This window comes from Mobula birostris, chromosome 7, assembly GCF_030028105.1.
Source record: "Mobula birostris isolate sMobBir1 chromosome 7, sMobBir1.hap1, whole genome shotgun sequence".
NCBI lineage: Eukaryota > Metazoa > Chordata > Chondrichthyes > Myliobatiformes > Myliobatidae > Mobula > Mobula birostris.
In genome coordinates, this window is record NC_092376.1 from 127,100,348 (window position 1) to 127,120,107 (window position 19,760).

General features: G+C 41.4%; 1 protein-coding gene across 2 annotated transcripts in view; it reads left to right on the top strand.

Annotated features, from left to right (window-relative positions):
• LOC140200423 (SH3 domain and tetratricopeptide repeat-containing protein 2-like) overlaps positions 1–19,760 on the top strand; it is a 120,890-nt gene that overhangs the window by 97,489 nt on the left and 3,641 nt on the right. For both annotated transcript variants that reach the window (XR_011886621.1, XM_072263721.1), the window contains 7 exons: positions 127–260; positions 2,018–3,691; positions 4,848–5,028; positions 5,917–6,067; positions 6,766–6,888; positions 8,262–8,412; positions 10,300–10,496. Coding sequence is in view for 1 of the 2 variants with exons in the window: in XM_072263721.1 (XP_072119822.1) it covers positions 127–260; positions 2,018–3,691; positions 4,848–5,028; positions 5,917–6,067; positions 6,766–6,888; positions 8,262–8,412; positions 10,300–10,496 (2,611 nt within the window). In the remaining variant the exon portion in view is untranslated. The remainder of the gene's footprint in view (positions 1–126; positions 261–2,017; positions 3,692–4,847; positions 5,029–5,916; positions 6,068–6,765; positions 6,889–8,261; positions 8,413–10,299; positions 10,497–19,760) is intronic.

Below are 19,760 nucleotides of genomic sequence, written 5' to 3' on the forward strand. Positions count from 1 at the left end.
CAGGTTTTTCCTCCTTTTCAGATTAATGGAAAGTGCTGAAGGTGCTTGGTGCTAAAGCTCAATGTTTTGCAGAAATGTATTCTGATGGCCTACCAGTATTGTTAATATCTAACTTCTGATTCACAGAGAAACCCACCTTTTATTCTTAAGTGAAGAAGAAAAATCTTCTTTCAACATGTTCAGAAAACCTGATGAACGACATTGCATCAATCTTTTGAACAAGCTGTCCCAAACTGATATCAACACTGTTTATCGTTTAGGTGTGTTTTCTTCCAACCTTATATTTTTGCACTTAATATTCAGTCGTTAATTCCATCAATCGCTTTCTCTCTGTTCCAAATGTGTGATTTATTTTGTGTCTGGGCACTTTTGGTTTTTAATCCCGTGTGCTGCACAGGGGATTAAAAGGCAATATGTTTTAAGTATGGAACATCTTAAAGAGCAGATATCAGAAATGACCTGAAGATTTGAACCTTCAGGAGTGAGCTAAATGGTGTTCCTGACCGCAGTCACATTGATTAGTGTGCTTGGGCTTTCTGTGTGGAAGGTTATCCCCACAAAACTGGAGTGTTCGAGAGTAATTCTTGGGATTTGATGTCCTGGTTAACTGGGTAAAATGAAAGCAGGAAGCAAATGAGGAGGATTCAGTTCCTGTTTCAGGCTTTCCTATTCAAGGTGTGTTTCTTTAGTGTTAAGAATCAATCCAGTAATTGTAAACAGGCTGCATGATGATTGGGTTCATAGCCATAACTCTCCTCCAAGTCAAAATATTGTGTTCAAAGTTGGATTCCAAAGTATTATATGTAAAATCAAAGTTGTCAGTGGACTACAGTACAGAAGATACCATCAGCAGGCTAGCGAGGTTCAGTGTAAACAGAAAATGAATAAAAAGTCAGACTATAATCTTACATCAGAACCAGTAGAAATTAGAAAATGTCTCCTTACACTGAATCTGGCTAGCCTGCTGATGGCATCTCCTGTACTATATTGTACTTAACCTATCAATGTATGTGATCTACTAGGTGCATTTAGCTCTTAGGATCACTACAGAATTGAAGAAATGTTATGCACAAACAAGAATGCAAATCTATTATTTCTAATATGCCCCATGATTTGAGATTACTGCTCAGCGCGGAGTTAGCTGGCAGTGTTTGTTCTGTAAGGATGAACCCCCAGATGGATTCCAAAAGGACAGCACAGGCTTTCACAGATTTCTCAACTCTCTGACTGCCAGGCCTGTGCCACATTAAAACAGTCCCATTTAGGAACGGGAAGAAAGGGGGAGGAGCCTAATTTATTGGATTGATAAAATGCATTTATTATTTTTATATACCCCATTGTGCTTTTGAATGCCAAAGACCAACACAAGCATTCAGGTTTAGTATATTTTGACAGCTGGTGAAGCCTTACCAGTGATCAAAACCATCCTGAGTCTGGCTGGCTTCAATGCAGGAAAAGACCCTAATGCTAGATCGTAACACAGTGCTGACATTGGCCTCCTCGTGAGACTGCTGCAATAGATGTAGCACAGCGAGCTGCAGGTCTTGAGCAACAAGAAATTTGCCACAAGGGCAAATGCTGAGCCTGGTGAGTACAAGAATTTGTAAATTCCCTGATTTAATCAGGTTATATGTTGTTGCCTGTGTAATTTAATGGTAATCACTTTATTAATTTATACAGTATATGTGAATAATTTCCAGATTTAGAATGTTAACATGGATGAAACTGAAGAGGTTCTTGCAGACTGACCTTTCTTCAATCAACAGACATGTTACAATTATTAAAATTTGACTAACAAATTAAGCTAACTTAAAAATTGTTGGGAATTTTCTGCCATCGGCAGAAATGTATCTCATTTCTCTAGTGAATATCACAAATTAAGATTTATTTTCACTGTGACTATGAGCTGTGTGTATTTAGTAAAACCACCAAGAGCCCTTTCTTTTCTTGCATGCTTTGATTAAATTGTGAATATTTCTGAATTACTAATTCTTCATTGGTTTTCACATTTTCTCAGGGGAATTACTTCCTGCCACGTTTGAACAGCACCACCTATCTAACCCAGTGGGACTTCTTCATGACAATATTCCAGATAAGAGCCCTTCTTTCCATAAGGAATTAGAACAAGTCATTCCAGAAATGGATCAACCCAAGCATCCAAGATTTTATATAGACCTTAATCTTGAAGATATGAATGATCCTGAAATGTTTGATCCAATGCTGAAATTTCTAAACCAAGAGGAATACATTCCACATTTCAAGCATTTCTATGACTTGAACTTCTCCTTCATAGGCTCCATCTTGTATGGAGTAACGGAAGAGAAGGAAGTTTTACAGTGTTTAGAAAAGGCACGGGAGATGGCCAAAATGTACAACAAACATTGGGCATACTGCAGAATCTGTTTCTTGTTGGGAAGACTTTGTGCTAAACGACTCAGATTCTCACAGGCCAGAGTTTATTTTGAAGAAGCAATGACTCTGGTTCAAGGGACCTTTTCCGACTTGTATCTGTTGACTGCTTTATATGTGAACTTGGCACCTGTGTACTTGAAGCTAAAAATGAAAGAAAAATCTCACACTCTTGTGGAAAAGGCTGCAACTCTTCTCCTGTGCATTCCATCTCATGTTTACTGTTCAGAGAATGAGTTGGAAATACTTTATATTATCCTTAAAAAAGCAATGATTGCCAATGATTATTACCTGGAGGCACGTACCTGTTTTCTAATAGCACAGCTTTTTCTGGAAAGCAGAAAGACTGAAGAGGCATTACCATTTGCTGAACATTTGCAATTCCTTTCAAACAGTTTCAGTTCACAAAGTTACATTGTCCCAATAGATGTGCATTTGATTTTAAGTTGCATATACAACAAAAAATGCTTGTCACAGCTTGCACTAGCAGCTTTAAGATTTGCTCAGCCTGGCTCAAGTTCCACATTGTTTGGTTCTTTGCAGAAAGCTGATTTTGCTATTGAAACAATTGTAAACTCTGGTACTCAAGGAATTTGTACTGGAGAAATCCCTCCACAGGCTGCACTTTATCTTCAAGAAGCTCTGGATGTTGCATCTAGCAGTAGCAATGTAAACAGCCTGAAGGATTTGAACTTTGCATTGGCAAATTTATACCAACAACATAAGTTATATAAAAAGGCAATTAATTACATGGTAAAATCTGCAGAAGTAGCAAGCTGCATCAGTGATGGAGGAACTTTCAAAGCTCGTCTTTCCCTTGCTTGGCTATATATTCTAAATAATCAGCCAACTGTGGCATCAGAAATATTGAATTCCCTTTTAAAATCATCACTTAAGACACATGACCCTATACAACAGGGAGTTGTTTATAACATGCTGGCACTTTCTCTAAGAAAGCACACCAGGCTAAAAGAAGCTGTGGAATACTGCCGTAGTGCAATAATAACTGCTGAAGAAAGTGGCATAAAATGTAACCAAGCCATTGCTCATGCTAACTTTGGATCTCTAATTCTGTGTTGTAAATTTCTTGCATTGCCCGGATGCTACCTCAGGAAATCTTTAAATCTGTATTTTCAAACGCAAGACTGCTGCTTGGAAGTGGGTTATGTGCAAGTTCTCTTGAGCCTGGGACAATACTACATAGAGAGAGGCGTGAGAAATGAAGGGAGACTGCATTGTGAGCTAGCACTTCTTACTGCCATGAAAACCAATAATGTTCATTGTAAGTTTATCTTTTTTGGACTTTGCGCTATGTTTTGGACTTGTGTATCTGGAATTTGCTTTTACAATAGTGAGAATTGAGACTATTTTAAAGAAGATTTATGGTATGCAGTAATCTGTTTCAAGCTGCTACTTTCACATGCTTTGAGTGAAAATTAAAGCAGAAGGTGGTTAAGTAAGACATAGAATATTCTATTGTACTTTCAGGTATGAATAGCTATGAGAATCAGACAGGAATGTGGGCTTGAGAGACAAGATCATCCACAATCGTGTATGAATGATTGAAAAAAAAACAGAAAATCAGAATTAGGCTTATTATCACTGACATGTTGTCAGATTTGTTGTTTTGTGGCAGGACTTAAAAATTACTACAAGTTACAATAAATTGTTAGTGTATAAGAACTGGTGTTCATGGATTCATGGCCAATAAGTCTTATTCAATCTCTATTTCTTAACATTTTGGTCTTTCTCAAACATTTGAGGATTGGCCTGGACAACACAAAACATAAGGAGACACTATCACCCAGGACTGAGCAACATAGATCTATATTAATAGCAAACCATTTACAGGCTCTGGACGACTCAAGGCATGTTGCAGTCAGATACATATTCTGTAATGCAAAAGTGAAAGAACAACAAATAAATGACGAAAGAAAAAAAAGAGTAGTTTAAGGTTACCTTGGATAGTTAGGTGTTGGAAAATAGATAGACTTGAAGCAGAGGACTAATGAAGGAAAACAAACTATAATGGATAACAATCAGAATACCAGAAACCGAGGGGAAAATATTGATTATTGAAAAAAGTACAGGAAGCTTTTTTGCAGCGTATCCTAGAAATAACGAGGTTAGACTATACCTAAATCTGTTTATATACCATTTGTGGTAATAGAGAACTTTGATTGTTTTGATGCAAGCGATGTTTATTGAACTACAAAGGTACTTTGAAACACAACTCTTTAATGGTTTAATAAAGGACTCTTGATGATGCAGAAGAGGGAGCGTTGCTGAGTTATATAAAGCTTCAAGCTTATACAAGTTATTTTCCTTTATCTCTACCATGTTGTTCTAACTTTCTTCAAATATTTCCTTAGAGTAATACCTATCATTAGTGTTTAAGCTACCTTCCTTGTTCTCACATGAATGCATTTTTTATTTAGACCAAATCCAGGCTATTGAACAACTCTGCAGCTTCTATGAAAAGGTTTTACATGATAAATTGCAATGTATTACATATTATGAGCACTGGTTGCTGCTCGCTCGTAAATTAAAAGACAAGGAACAGGAGATGAAAACACTGACCATTCTAAGTCATCTTCACTTTTTGTTTAACACAGAAAGGTAAGTCAAATGACTTGGAAGTCAATTACATTAATATCAAATAGACCAAGAACTCACGTGATCACAATTCACCAATCCAAAGGCAGTCTCCATTGTTATGATGCTTGTTATCTTTTCATTGTATATGATCATATTTAACTTGTTGGAAATAAATAGTAAAACAGTTTTAATAACAAAAAGAAAATGTTGATAAAACTTGTCATCTGTGAAGAAACAGAACTAACTTTTCAGATGATAAGTTTGTATTTTTAAAAATTGTATTAATTTGGAATTAATTTAGACTATTTCATTATCTGTAATTAAGAAAATTAAGATTTGTTGGCAGATAAAGTTTATTGAAGTCCTGTCTTGTGCTTAATACAGCACAGGCCAGTGATTACCTTTGTTGCTTGTTTGTAATTCTCTGGGAGTCCACAGTTGCAACACTATCTGATGCAGTTTTGACAGCTTACTGGCTTGGAAATCTGCCTGCTGAGTCTGTGCCAGGTTGTACCTGCCACAAGTACAACAGTCCCACTGAAATGAATTATAGTATTTGACTGCAAGAGAAACCTTACCTTAAACGGAGTGTAAGATATCTGTTTGGACCTTCTTAAAAAAACCCAGCAGGTTCTAAGAGATCCTAAATGATAGTGATCATGAAAGAGGTTAATAAACATGAAATAACTGGCAGCTTTTACACTGCCTGAGCATAAAGTTAAATTCTCACTTAGTCATTCTGAAAGAGCAACTGCTGCTAAGACTGAGTATGCCTCACCTTGGACAATGCAGGAAGGAACAGCATGATCCAAGGCAACAGAAGATCTGCCTTTCTTATATCTGGCTTCTCTTGCATCTTGCATTCAGTAATAGTTGAAATATTGCAAGTAAAATAATTTCAAATGTTAGCTCCTACAGATCATCTCTAAGCTACACCAAACAGAGCCTGAAGAATTTTATTGATCTTGGAATACACAGCAAGGAGGCAGAAGCCTGGCTGATGGCTGGTAAAACCTATTACATGATGGAACAAGATGAACTTGTTGAACTATACTTACAGGTAATAATTGCTTGCAGTTAACAATGTTAGTACACAGATCAATTCGTCCACACTGAAATCAAAATATGTAGCACGCTCCTCCAGGCAAGACCCACACACATTGTGATGTCCCAGCTTTGCTGAAATCTGACAGTGACGTTGCCACCTGAGTCTCCATTGTAGGTAAACTCTTCAAGGATTTGCTGTGTAGTTTGGTATGCTGCCAGTGAGTTGAATGTGTTTAGTTATTTTTGACTTACCACCCACAAACATGATCTGACATAGCTTTTGTAAGCTCATTGAAGCTACAATTTCTCCAAAAAACTGGCTGAAGCATGCAGTTTATAGGATTTCCAAATTCCAATATTTAAAATTTAAGCCAAAAGAGACCAGTACTTCAAAATCCTTTGTTTGCAATGGAGCTGATTACATTACTAGGTGAAAAGGGTAGAAAATATTCCAATGCATTATATCCCATTAATGCCAGACAAAGGTGAAAATTGAATCCATTAAATCAGAAGATTTCTCCTGTTAAAGATGTACCAAATATAAAGCACTTGGACTTAGTGACTTAGGTCTTCAGTTGGGCTTTTATTTGTCTGATGTTATGAGCCAGCTGAAATTAATTGATTTGTTCTTGTGGCTTTGACCAATTTCAATTTCATAACCTATAGTATTTTATCAATTTGTATTTTTCATGATTCCTATGAATCAATAAGGCTGCTGTACAGACGGCTCAGAGAATAAAGAATATGCACTTTACCATGAAAATAAATGAAGAGGCTGGCGATGTGTTTTACAATGGACCCAGAGAGCGAAAGAAAGCAGTGACATTTTATAGGGTAAGTGCTCGAAAATATCTGAATATCATAACAGCAAATATGGCTGTCCATTGCTGAGCTACTGATGCATATGGAGAGGTGGGGGACAGATCAGTGGGAGGTTCTCATTAACATGGGACAGGCAGCAAAAGCACCACTTCTTGCTCCATGCCAGTGTAAACAATAGCTTTGTTTTGATGGGTGGGAGGATGGATTACCCAAACCCTTTGATCTGTCCTTGATAATTACCCATCAAACCAATGAGCAGGGGATGATCTGAGTCATTTAATTTTAGCACTAGTTCCTTCGAGTGTCTATGGCATTTTCTTGCTTTGGGCTCCACCAGATTTGCTTTCATGGAGGATTTATGTGTTACATAATTAGAGTCAAAGAACACTACAGCACAGAAACAAGCCCTTCAACTCTATTCTGTGCTGATTTATATTTCAGGTATAAAATCTTGCTATTCAAAAAAGCTATTTTATCTTGCTACTTTTAACAGATGATCTTACCTGGACATAGCTTTTTCAGTCACTGGACATGAATGCCTTTGATTTGGCCCTCAGCAGATTGCAGATCTGCTCCTTCATCCAGGGTTTCTGGTTGGGGAAGACTCTGAATGATTTTGTGGGGAGACACTAATCTACAACTGATCTTATAAAGTCCATCACAACCGTGGTGTATTCATTCAGACCCATAGATGAGTACTTGAACATGACCCAGTCCCACGGCTCGAAGCAATCCCATATGTACTCCTCTGCCTTCCATGACCACCTCTTTGTTGTCCTAATCTCTGGAGCCTTGCTTTTTAGCCTCTGCCTGTATGCAGGTAACAGAAGGACAGTCAAGTGATCCGATTTACCAAAATGCAGTCTGGGTCTGGAATGGTAGGTATCCTTATCTTAGTAAGGCAGAAGTCTACTGTGTTGGAACCTCTGGTGCTACAGGTTATATGCTGATGGTAATTGGGCAGGATCTTCTTCAAAGAAGCTTGGTTGAAGTCCCCAACTATGATCTGAAATATGTCGGGATGGATTGTTTCTTGTTTGGAAATGGCATCATGTAGCATCTCAAGCGTTTGATAATAGTCGGCTGCTGGTGGAATGTAAACTGTGGTTAGGATGATGGAGCAGAACTCCCTAGGTAAAAAGGTTTTAAAAAAAAGGAAATTCTGCTATTAAATGATAGTCAAAACATCCATGATGGTGAGACTTCTGAATATGTACTCAATTCTATACAATTGGAGATATTTGTTTCATCCACTTCAGTTTTGGGTGTCTTTGTTTAAAATATTTGAGAAAATATGTTTTGATGCAAAAAAAAGATTAGTTCAATAAGTTTGTACAGGTATACATCTAACCTGGCTTGACCTGAATTTCTGAATTATTCCATAGGATGGGGCAGTACCTCTGGCCAGAATGACAAATGATTTTGACGTAGAACTCAGACTCTTCAACAAACTGGCTGAACTTAGTATGTCGCTAAACGATCTAGAACGAGCCCTAGAATATGCGATTGCAGCTGTAAGACTCAGTATAAACACTGGTGAGTCATTTTTCATTTGTTAAGAATAAGCTGAAGAAAAAATTAACTTCCTTCTTTGTATTGATAATGCCTCATTTATATCTAAGTAATTAATCAAAATTGCTACTATTGTGTTTCATAAATTGAATCTAACTATCATTAGGCATGTAGCTTGATGTAATACTATGATGCTTCTACCTTGATTTGTCAGTCTACTAAAACTTTGAAATGAATAGTAGAGTCAAAGACACTTAGTGTAAGCTAGGGTATCCATTATTATGAAATACCCAGTCTGGCAGCACCCGTCAACCAGACTATGTAGGTGTTACATAAGCAATATCCTGGAATTAATCTAAATTGTGGTCAATGACTCCCTTTGTCGATGACAGAAGTAAATTTTACGTCAGTATCAAAAGTAATAATGGTTGATCTCATGGGTGTATTATATGGACACCACAATACAGTACTGGCCATTGGCTCATCAATGAAAATTTCAGCTGCTCATGAAGATTTTCAATTATTGAATGTTGGATGTTTTTGGAATTTATACTATGTCATCCACACTACAGCAGTTAATAATGTTCTGTTTCTGACTGTGACACTGTGCAGATCACATTTTGGGCACAAGAATAATTTATGCTGATAAGTGCTTGGTTGAGTCAAAACATGCTGGATCTGGATGTTAACACATTTCATTCTGTGGAAAATAAAATCGATTTTCAGTTGTTTATTTCTGGGGACAGTTGTTTTTTTTAAAGAAGGAGCTTAAGTACTCAAATTCCTGGGCAGCATAATTTCAGAAAACAATTTTCCTCTTCGGAGTTTCAAGGCCACCTTCCCTTTCTGAAGGTGTTGTGTTCTAATCCTTGTTATTTTGGGCAGGGAGAGTCAGAATCTTGATGTGTAGATGATTATCAAAACTGCCATGGATAAGAGAGTACATTGGGAGACATACACTTGAGTCAAAAATAATTCTGAAATTTAAGATGATTGGAGTCCTATTTCCAAAGTCCATTCCCTTTCAAATCTGGCTGCAGGATCTATAGTTCATAATACTTTAACTTTCATTATTAGATGCTTTTAGGTTTGTATTAAGATTACTAGCATGTGTAGATATATACTGACAAGTACAATCTGGAATAGTTAATATAAAAATGGGTGCCCCAATAGGGTTTATTACAGCTTTTGGCCTCAGAGTTCAGAGCTCAATCCTGGTGTCCTCTATAAGGAGCCCCTCTGCATGTCCTACCCATGGAATGTGAGGGTTTCCTCTAGATACTTTTGTTTCCTTCCACATTCCAAAGATGAACCAAGTAGTTAATTGGTCATTGTAAATCATCCTGCCATTAGGTTAGGGTTAAATTGGGGTTGTTAGAGGTTGCTGGCGGTGTGGCTTGAACGGCCTATTCTGCGCAGCATCTCTAAATAAATAACTGTAATAAAGTTTTTAAAATGTGCCAAGATAAGAAATGCAACTAAAGCTCTGATAATCGTAAATGTATGCAGAATTAGAATTAAAGCTGCCTTGATTTTATTCATTGGGACATTTACAGTGTCTTTTTCCGAAATTACCGATATTGAATGGCTGGCTGCATACAAAGGTAAAACAACTAAGATTTACTTTCACTTCAACAAACAAAAGGAATTGGCAGTAAAAGCAATTCCATTGAAAACAATAGGAAAAGACCCAACATTTGAGGCAAAACAATAGTAAGGGGAGAAAGTAATTGCATTTCTATAAATGATTCCAGTGAAGGAAACTACACAGACATATTGAGCCAATTTTCTTACTTCTGCACTGAATTTTATTTTTCTTTAAACTGATTATACAATATTATAAGTGTAAGTTAGGCAAAGGCCATTTTTCTTGTCTTGACTATCTCAAAGATATTTTCATGTTATCATTAGGAGACCAGCTGAAGGAACGTGTTGCTTTTTATCGATTAGCCACAGTGTACTATTTGTACCAGCAGTACGAGATGGCTGAAAACTACTACCTAAAGGCATTGTCTCTGAGTTCTCATCTATTGCAATCTCCAGAGGAAGCAAAGTTTTATCTGAAAACTTATTTCAGATTGGGTGATATTACACTCCACAAACTGAAGGTGAGAAAGCAATTCTCTGTTTTTCAAGCTATTTAATGAGTTTGATATTCTCATAATAAGAACATGGAGCTAGTGTGGGTGAATGGGTTGAGTACATTTGGCTGCAATAGGCAGCAAGGATGTGATGGGCTGAAAGGACTGTTCCTGTGCTCTATGACTAAGACTCTTATCATGGTTGAATCAAAATAGAAGTCATCAAGTGTTGTCGTTGTTCTTAAGGAGTATCTATAGGTATGGTAGAAGATGTGATAAGCTCCCATAGCTACTCTTTTCATTTTCTTTGTTGGTTATGAAACATAACATTGTTATACTTGAGATTTTACCTTCCCACATAATGACTGGGAATCCCATTCTGTAAAAGGACTAGATGGGATCAAGTTTGTCAAATGTGTTCAGGAAAGTTTCCTTCATCAATACTTAGAAGTCCCAACAAGAGACCATGCGATACTGGATCTGCTATTAGGGAATGAGACAGGGCAGGTGACAGAAGTTTATGTAGGAGAACTCTTTGCATCCAGTAACCACAATGCCATTAGTTTCAAAGTAAGTATGCAAAAAGGTAGGTCTGTTGAAATTCTAAATTGAAGAAAGGCCAATTTTGATGGTATCAGAAATGTTATGGCAAGTGTGGATTGGGACAGGCTACTTTCTGGCAAGGATGTATTTGGTATGCGGGAGGCTTTCAAGAACACCATTCGGAGAGTACAAAGCTTGTATGTGCCTGTCGGAATAAAAGTTAAACATAATAGGTGTAGAGAACCTTGGTTTTCAAAAGATATTGAGATCTTGGTTGAAAGAAAAGGTTGCAAAGCAGGTATACATACATAGAAACATACATAGAAAATAGGTGCAGGAGTAGGCCATTCGGCTCTTCGAGCCTGCACTGCCATTTATTATGATCATGGCTGATCATCCAACTCAGAACCCCGCCCCAGCCTTCCCTCCATACCCCCTGACCCCTGTAGCCACAAGGGCCATATCTAACTCCCTCTTAAATATAGCCAATGAACTGGCCTCAACTGTTTCCTGTGGCAGAGAATTCCACAGATTCACCACTCTCTGTGTGAAGAAGTTTTTCCTAATCTCGGTCCTAAAAGGCTTCCTCTCTATCCTCAAACTGTGGCCCCTCGTTCTGGACTTCCCCAACATCGGGAACAATCTTCCTGCATCTAGCCTGTCTAATCCCTTTAGGATCTTATACGTTTCAATCAGATCCCCCCTCAATCTTCTAAATTCCAACGAGTACAAGCCCAGTTCATCCAGTCTTTCTTCATATGAAAGTCCTGCCATCCCAGGAATCAATCTGGTGAACCTTCTTTGTACTCCCTCTATGGCAAGGATGTCTTTCCTCAGATTAGGGGACCAAAACTGCACACAATACTCCAGGTGTGGTCTCACCAAGGCCTTGTACAACTGCAGTAGTACCTCCCTGCTCCTGTACTGAAATCCTCTCGCTATAAATGCCAGCATACCATTCGCCTTTTTCACCGCCTGCTGTACCTGCATGCTCACTTTCAATGACTGGTGTATAATGACACCCAGGTCTCGTTGCACCTCCCCTTTTCCTAATCGGCCACCATTCAGATAATAATCTGTTTTCCTATTTTTGCCACCAAAGTGGATAACTTCACATTTATCCACATTAAATTACATCTGCCATGAATTTGCCCACTCACCCAACCTAGCCAAGTCACCCTGCATCCTCTTAGCATCCTCCTCACAGCTAACACTGCCACCCAGCTTCGTGTCATCCGCAAAGTTGGAGATGCTGCATTTAATTCCCTCATCCAAGTCATTAATATATATTGTAAACAACTGGGGTCCCAGCACTGAGCCTTGCGGTACCCCACTAGTCACCGCCTGCCATTCTGAAAAGGTCCCGTTTATTCCCACTCTTTGCTTCCTGTCTGCTAACCAACTCTCCACCCACACCAATACCTTACCCCCAATACCGTGTGCTTTAAGTTTGCACACTAATCTCCTGTGTGGGACCTTGTCAAAAGCCTTTTGAAAATCCAAATATACCACATCCACTGGTTCTCCCCTATCCACTCTACTAGTTACATCCTCAAAAAATTCAATGAGATTCGTCAGACATGATTTTCCTTTCACAAATCCATGCTGACTTTGTCCGATCATTTCACTGCTTTCCAAATGTGCTAGCAGGAACGAATGAGGTGCTTATGAAGTACAAGAAATACAAGAGAACGCATTAAGAAAGAAATCAGGAAAGCTAAAAAAAAAAAAGGCATGAGGTTGCTCAAGCAGCCAAGGTGAAGGAGAATTCTATGGGATTCTGCAGATATGTTAATAGCAAAAAGATTGCAAGGGACAGAAATGGTCCTCTGTAAGACCAGAATGGTAATCCATGTGTGGAGCTGAAACAAATGGGGGAGATCTTAAATGAATTCTTTGTATCTGTATTTACTCAGGAGATGGGCACAGGAGTCTATAGAAGTGAGGCAAAGTCACATCAACTTCATAGACGCTGTACAGATTACAGAGGAGGCGGTTTGTTATCTTGAAGCAAACTGGAGTTGGGGGGGGGGGCAGCAGAGAATAAATCCCAAGCACAAAATAATCTGCAGATGCTGGGGTCAAAGCAACACTCACAACACGCTGGAGGAACTCAACAGTTCGGGCAGCATCGGTGGAAACGATGAGTCAACGTTTCGGGCTGGAACCCTTCCCTGATGAAGGGTTCCGGCCCGAAACGTCGACTCATCGTTTCCACGGATGCTGCCCGACCTGATGAGCTCCTCCACCGTGTTGTGAGTGGGGAATAAATCCCAGGACCTGACAAGTTGTTCCCTTGGACCCCATGGGATACAAGTGCAGAACTCGGTTGGGAGCTAGCAGAGATATTTACATCATCCTTAGTGACAGGGGTGGTACCAGAGGATTGGAGGATATCCAGCACTGTTCAACTGTTTAAAAAAGGCTCTAAACATAAATCAAGAAATTATAGTCTGGTGAGTCTGATATTAATTTTGGGAAAGTTATTAGAAGGTATTCCATGGGACTAGATGCAGTATATAAGCATTTAGATAGACATGGACTGTTTAAGGAGAGTCAGCATGCCTTCGTGTGTAGTAGTAGGTCACATCTAACCAATATTATAGTGTTTTTCGAGGAAGTTACCAGGAAAGTGGATGAAGGCAACACAGTCGATGTTATCGACATGGATTTTTGCAAAGCGTTTAACAGGTTCCACAAGGGAGGCTGGTTAAGAATGTTCAGTCGTTCAGCGTTCAAGATGAGATAGTAAATTGGATTAGACAGTGGTTTTGTGGGAGAAACCAGAGAGTGGTAGTAGAGGGTTGCTTCTCTGACTGGAGGCCTGTGTCTAGTGGTGTGATGCTGGGATCAGTGCTGGGGTCCATTGTTGTTAGTCATCGATATCAATGATATGGATGATAATGTGATTTACTGGATCAGCAAATTTGCGGATAACACCAAGATTGGGGGTGTAACGGACGGAGAGAAAGGCTATCATGGCTTGCATCAGCTGGAAAATGGACTGTAAAACAGCAAATGGAATTTTAGTACAGATGAGTGTGAGTTTTTGTGCTTCAGTAGGACCAACCGGAGTAGGCTTTACATAGTGAATGATATAATGCACTGAGGAATGTGGTAGAACAAAGATTTGGGAATATAGGTCTGTAATTCTTTGCAACTGGTGTCACAGGTAGATAGGTTTGTAAAGAAAACTTTTGGCATATTGGCCTTCATAAATCAAAGTATTGAGTACAGGAGATGGGATATACTGTTGAAGTTGTATAAGACATTGGTGAGGCTTAATTTTGAGTATTGTGTGCAGATTTGGTCACCTACCTACAGGAAGCATGTAAGCAAAGTTGAAAGGGCACAGAGAAAACTTACAAGGAAGTTGCCAGGTCTGGAGTACCTGAGTTATAAGCAAAGATTGAATAGGTTAGGTCTGTATTCTTTAGAACGTAGCAGATTGAGAGATTTGATAGAGGTATACAACATTGAGGGGTATGGATAGGGTAAATGCAAGCAGGCCTCCTCCACTGAGGCTGGATGGGACTACAACCAGAGGTCATGGGTTGAGGGTGAAAGGTGAAAAGTGTAAGGGAAACATGAGGGGAAACTTCTTCATGCATGGTTTTGAGAGTGCGGAATGAGCTGTCAGCACAAGTGGTGCACACAAGCTTGATTTCAATGTTTAAGAGGAGTTTGGATAGGTACATGGATAGTAGAGGCATGGCGGGCTATGGTCATGGTGAAGTTTGTTGGAAGTAGGCAGGTTAAATGGTTTTGGCTTGGACTAGATGGGCTGAAGGGCCTATTTCTGTGCTGTATTCTCTGAGTAGCATGGTTTAAGGATATATAGAGCTGCATCACATGGAAAGAGAAACTTTGTCCCAACTTGTCCATGTTGATCAAAGTGGTGGCATTTGGCCAATGTCCCTCTAAACCCTTTCCATCCATAAACCTGTCTAAATGGCTTTTTTAATGTTGTAATTGTACCTGCTGCCACCACCTCATTCCCAAAAGCTCACAAACCTTTTTGGAAAAATTTACCCCTTAGGTCAACATTAATTTTTCTCCTTTCATCTTAAACTTACACTTTCAAGTTTTAGTCTCCCAACCCTGGGGAAAAACTTTGAACTTCTTCCTTATCTTTGATCTTTATAATTTTATAAATCCTTATGTAACGCTCAGGTCTATCGGCTCGTGTTTACCTAGGGGAAACCCCGCCTGCCCGCCAAACCGTGTCTCACGGTTGTGTCATTGCTGTGTAATGCCACCTGGTACAAACTCACACATCAAATATCAGACAGCACACAATGTACGATTTACAGGTTACACTTTATAAATCTTACTGGAACTATGTAATTAACAGAGGTACAATATAAAAGGGAAAGTAAAAGGTGCCAGACTTATCAGAGTTCAACCACTTCGTGTACAACCATTGGAGCTCAATGAACAGGGTCCTCTTTCCACCATGCGATCTCCTCCAACCCCCTCGACTTGCTGCTCGGGACCAACCATGGTAGTCGACCAGAGCGCATCCAGCACGTCCTTCCTCTTTGGGTCTCCTCTCGAAAGCCCCCAAACCACACGGTTCCCAGCTATATGAGACAGAATATTACCCACAAAAAGAATGACATAGACACTCATTGTTTCGTCCCTTCTCTTATCAATAATATAACCCAAAGAAGCAGAGAGAGAGAGAGAGAGAGAGAGAGAGAGACAGAGAACTTCTTACATCGCAGTTATTATTACAGAAAGGGCATTTTTATTATAACATAACAAAGAAACCATTTTTTTAGCCTTAGCAGTAACATAAAAGAAGAAACCCCTGACACTTATAAGGTCACTCCTAAGCCATCTCCACTTCAGGGAAAACAAATGCAGACGATCCTCATAACTCAAGCTCTCCAGTCTTGGCAACATCCCCGTAAATCTTTCCTGCACCCTCTCTAGCCTAATTTGATCCTTGCTATAGTATAGTGACCAAATGGCCCACAATATTTTAGGTGCAGTCTCCCCAACCTCTGGTATAGATGTATCAAAATCCCTACTCTTGTACTAGGACCCCCATCCAATGTAAGCAAGTGTGCTGTACACCGCCTTCATCAGCTTGTCTCCCAGCGTTGCCACTTTCCTGGAACTATGTACTTTCCCTAGGTACCTCTGATCCACCACACTCCTCAAGGCACCATCACTTACTGTGCTAGTCCTGGCTTAACTTTCCAACATCCATCTCTTTCCACACTACGATTTATTTGCCCACTTTCCCAGTGGATCTAGATCCTGTTGCAATCTTACACCAAACTTCTTCACTGACAACCAAACCATGAAGTCTTGCAGGTAGAATATTGGTTCTGATCCAAATCAGATTTAACCAGTCCCTTTTACATGGGTTACCTTTGTGCCAGAAGGGTACACAGTGGTCCAAAAATCTGAATCTTACCATTCTCCTCCACCTTCTCACCCATGTATTCATCTACCCTATCCTACCTTCATTTGCACCTGGCACTGGGAGAAATCCTGAGATTACCACCCTTTAGATCCTGCCATAACCTTCTGCCGTTAGTAATAAAAGATGGTGCCGGTAACTGGCGACTTTGCGCGTGCTCTCCCGAGCAAACTGCCCTCTCCACTATCCTATACCCGAGAAACCCTTCTAAACCTCCAATCTAGCAAGATCAAGATCAACAACACCTTGGCGAAGCTACTGACCCAGCTGGAGACCACCGCGCCGGAATTGCTTCTTAAACTCCGGACTGCACCTGGACCCAACCAGCAAGACCCACCACGTTCCCGGAGACCTGCGGTCCGCTACCGTGCCGGAGTGCTTGGAGACGCGGCCCATTCCGACCAGCACCTCTCCGGAGCAGACGGCCACACAGAAGTGACGGCGGAGACCTCAAGGTGCCCCAGACGCTTCCCCGGAGCAACCACCGTAAAGCCCCGTTGGTGGCCATCCACAGCTGCCGGAAGTGAGGCCTCTGCTGCCGACCTCAGAAATCGAGCCCGAGGCTCTGCTGGAGCGGAGGCCTCCGCAACAGTGACTCAGCTTAAGGACTTGTTTCAGCCAGGAGCCCGGCCATCCGGGATTAAGTGTCGGCTTCAGGGCCCGACCCAATCGACAGCCCGGGCCCCCAGCAGCAGAAAGTAGCAGTGGAGCCTCCCCTGTTACTCGGCCCGACCCGGAGTGTCCGACGACCCGACCTGCTGATCGATCCCTGCGTGACGCGTCCACCTACCTCAAAGAACTGACAACAACGCTCTGCATTGATGGAAACCTGGAAAGATGCACTGTTTACCAAGGAAGGATGGGAAAAGAGCTGGGCTGCTGGTCAGATTGAAGCTGAGGGGCTTCAGGGTCCCTACGCCCACCATCCTACTAGCTAATGTGCAAGCCATCGAGAACAAGGTGGATGATCTTAAAGGGAGACTCACCTACTGCAGGGAGATGTAGAACTGCTGTGTATTCTGTTTCACTGAGACCTGGCTCTCCCCTGCCACCCCCGACTATGCCATCCAACCGGAGGGATTTTTGATCCATCCGATGGACCACACGGCATCTTCGGGCAAGACAAGGGGAGGTGGTGTCTGCCTACTGATCAACACTGCGTGGTGCTTGGACACAGTGGCACACACAAGCTCCTACAGCCCGGACCTGGAACACCTGTCGGTGAAGTGACATCCCTACTCTCTGCCACGGAAATTCACCTCGGTCATACTGAAAGTGGTCTACATTCCTCCCCAGGCGGACATGGAGTGTGCTCTGAACATACTGTATGCCAACATCAGTGAACTTGAGACCAGGTATCCGGAGGCTTTGCTCATTACAGCCGGGGACTTTAACCAGACCAACCTCAGAAAGGCGCTGCCAGAGTTATACCAACATGTCTCCTGCCCCAGTAGAGGCCAGAATATACTTGACCATTGCTACACAGCAGTCAAGGATGCCTACAGTTCCATCCCACGACCTCACTTCGGAAAATTGGACCATCAGGTCATACTCCTCCTCCTGGCTTACAAACAGAAACTGTAGCAGGAGGTCACAGTGCCAAAAGTAGTGTTACGTTGGATGGAGGAAACGGATGAGGTCCTCCGTGACTGCTTTGAATCAGTGGACTGGTTAATTTTCAAGTTCTTGGCAGCTAACCTCGGTGAGTATGCCTCAGCTGTCATGGACTTTATTTGGAAATGCACGGAGGACTGTGTGTCTCATAAGACGATCCGGGTATTCCCTAACCGGAGACCTTGGATGAGTTATGAGGTCAAGTGCCTTTTAAAAGGCTAGAGCTGTGGCTTTTAGGTCCAGGGATACCAGTCGCTACACGGAATCCAGGCGTGAACTCTGGAAAGCCATTAAGGGCGCCAAGGCCCAGGCTAACCAGAAGGATGCCAGTAGACTATGGCAGGGTCTAAGTGAGATCACTGGGCACAAAGAAAAGGCTGGGAATATCAATAACTGTGGCACTTCTCTTCCTGACGAACTTAACGTATTCGACGCAAGATTCAAACAGAAGAGGAGCGTCCCGCTCCCTCCGGATGAACTGGACCTGGTGGCATCGAGATTCATCGTCACTGAGGAGGACGTTAGAAGGGCCTTCCTGAAGATAAATCCAAGGAAGGCAACGGGCCCAGATGGCATCCCAGGACAGGTTCTCGGGGCCTGTGCAAGCGAGCTAGCTGGAGTGTTTGCTGACATCTTCAACTGCTCCTTGCTTCAGTCTAAGATCCCCTCGTGTTTCAAGAAGGCAACAGTAATCCCAGTGCCGAAGAAGAGCAAGGTGGCATGCCTGAATGACTATCGAGTTGTGGCTCCGACATCAATTGCTATGAAGTGCTTCAAGAGATTGGTTATGGCACACATCAACCACAGCCTACCGGTCAACCTCGACGCTTTGCAATTCGCCTACTGGAGCAATGGGTCAACGGCAGATGCCATCTCTCTGGCCCTACATTCCTCCTTAGAACACCTGGAGAATAAAGATGCATATGTAAGGCTCCTTTTCATTGACTACAGCTCTGCCTTTAATACCATCATTCCAAATAAACTGATTCCTAAGCTCTGGAACTTAGCACTCAGATCTGCACCTGGATCTTCAACTTCCTCACAGGCAGGACCCAGTCTGTAAAAATAGGGGACAAGCTCTCCCCTACAATCACTCTGAGCACTGGTGCCCCACAAGGCTGTGTACTCAGTCCCCTGCTGTACTCACTATACACCCATGATTGTGTAGCCAAGTTTCCATCAAACTCAATATATAAGTTTGCTGATGACGCAACAATTGTAGGCCGTATCTCAGGTAATGATGAGTTTGAGTACAGAGAGGAAATTAAGAACCTGGTGGCATGGTGTGAAGACAATAACCTATCCCTCAACGTCAGCAAGACGAAAGAATTGGTTGTTGACTTCAGAAGGAGTAGCGGACCGCACGACCCAATTTACATCGGTGGTGCGCAAGTGGAACAGGTCAAAAGCTTTAAGTTCCTCGGGGTCAATATCACAAGTGACCTGACTTGATCCAACCAAGCAGAGTTCACTGCCAAGAAGGCCCACCGGCGCCTTTACTTCCTGAGAAAACTAAAGAAATTTGGCCTGTCTCCTAAATCCCACACTAATTTTTATAGATGCACTGTAGAAAGCATTCTTCTAGGGTGCATCACAACCTGGTATGGAAATTGTCCTGTCCAAGCACATCACACAAACCAATCTTCCATCCTTGGACTCACTGTACACTGCTTGCTGTCGGAGCAGTGCTGCCAGGATAA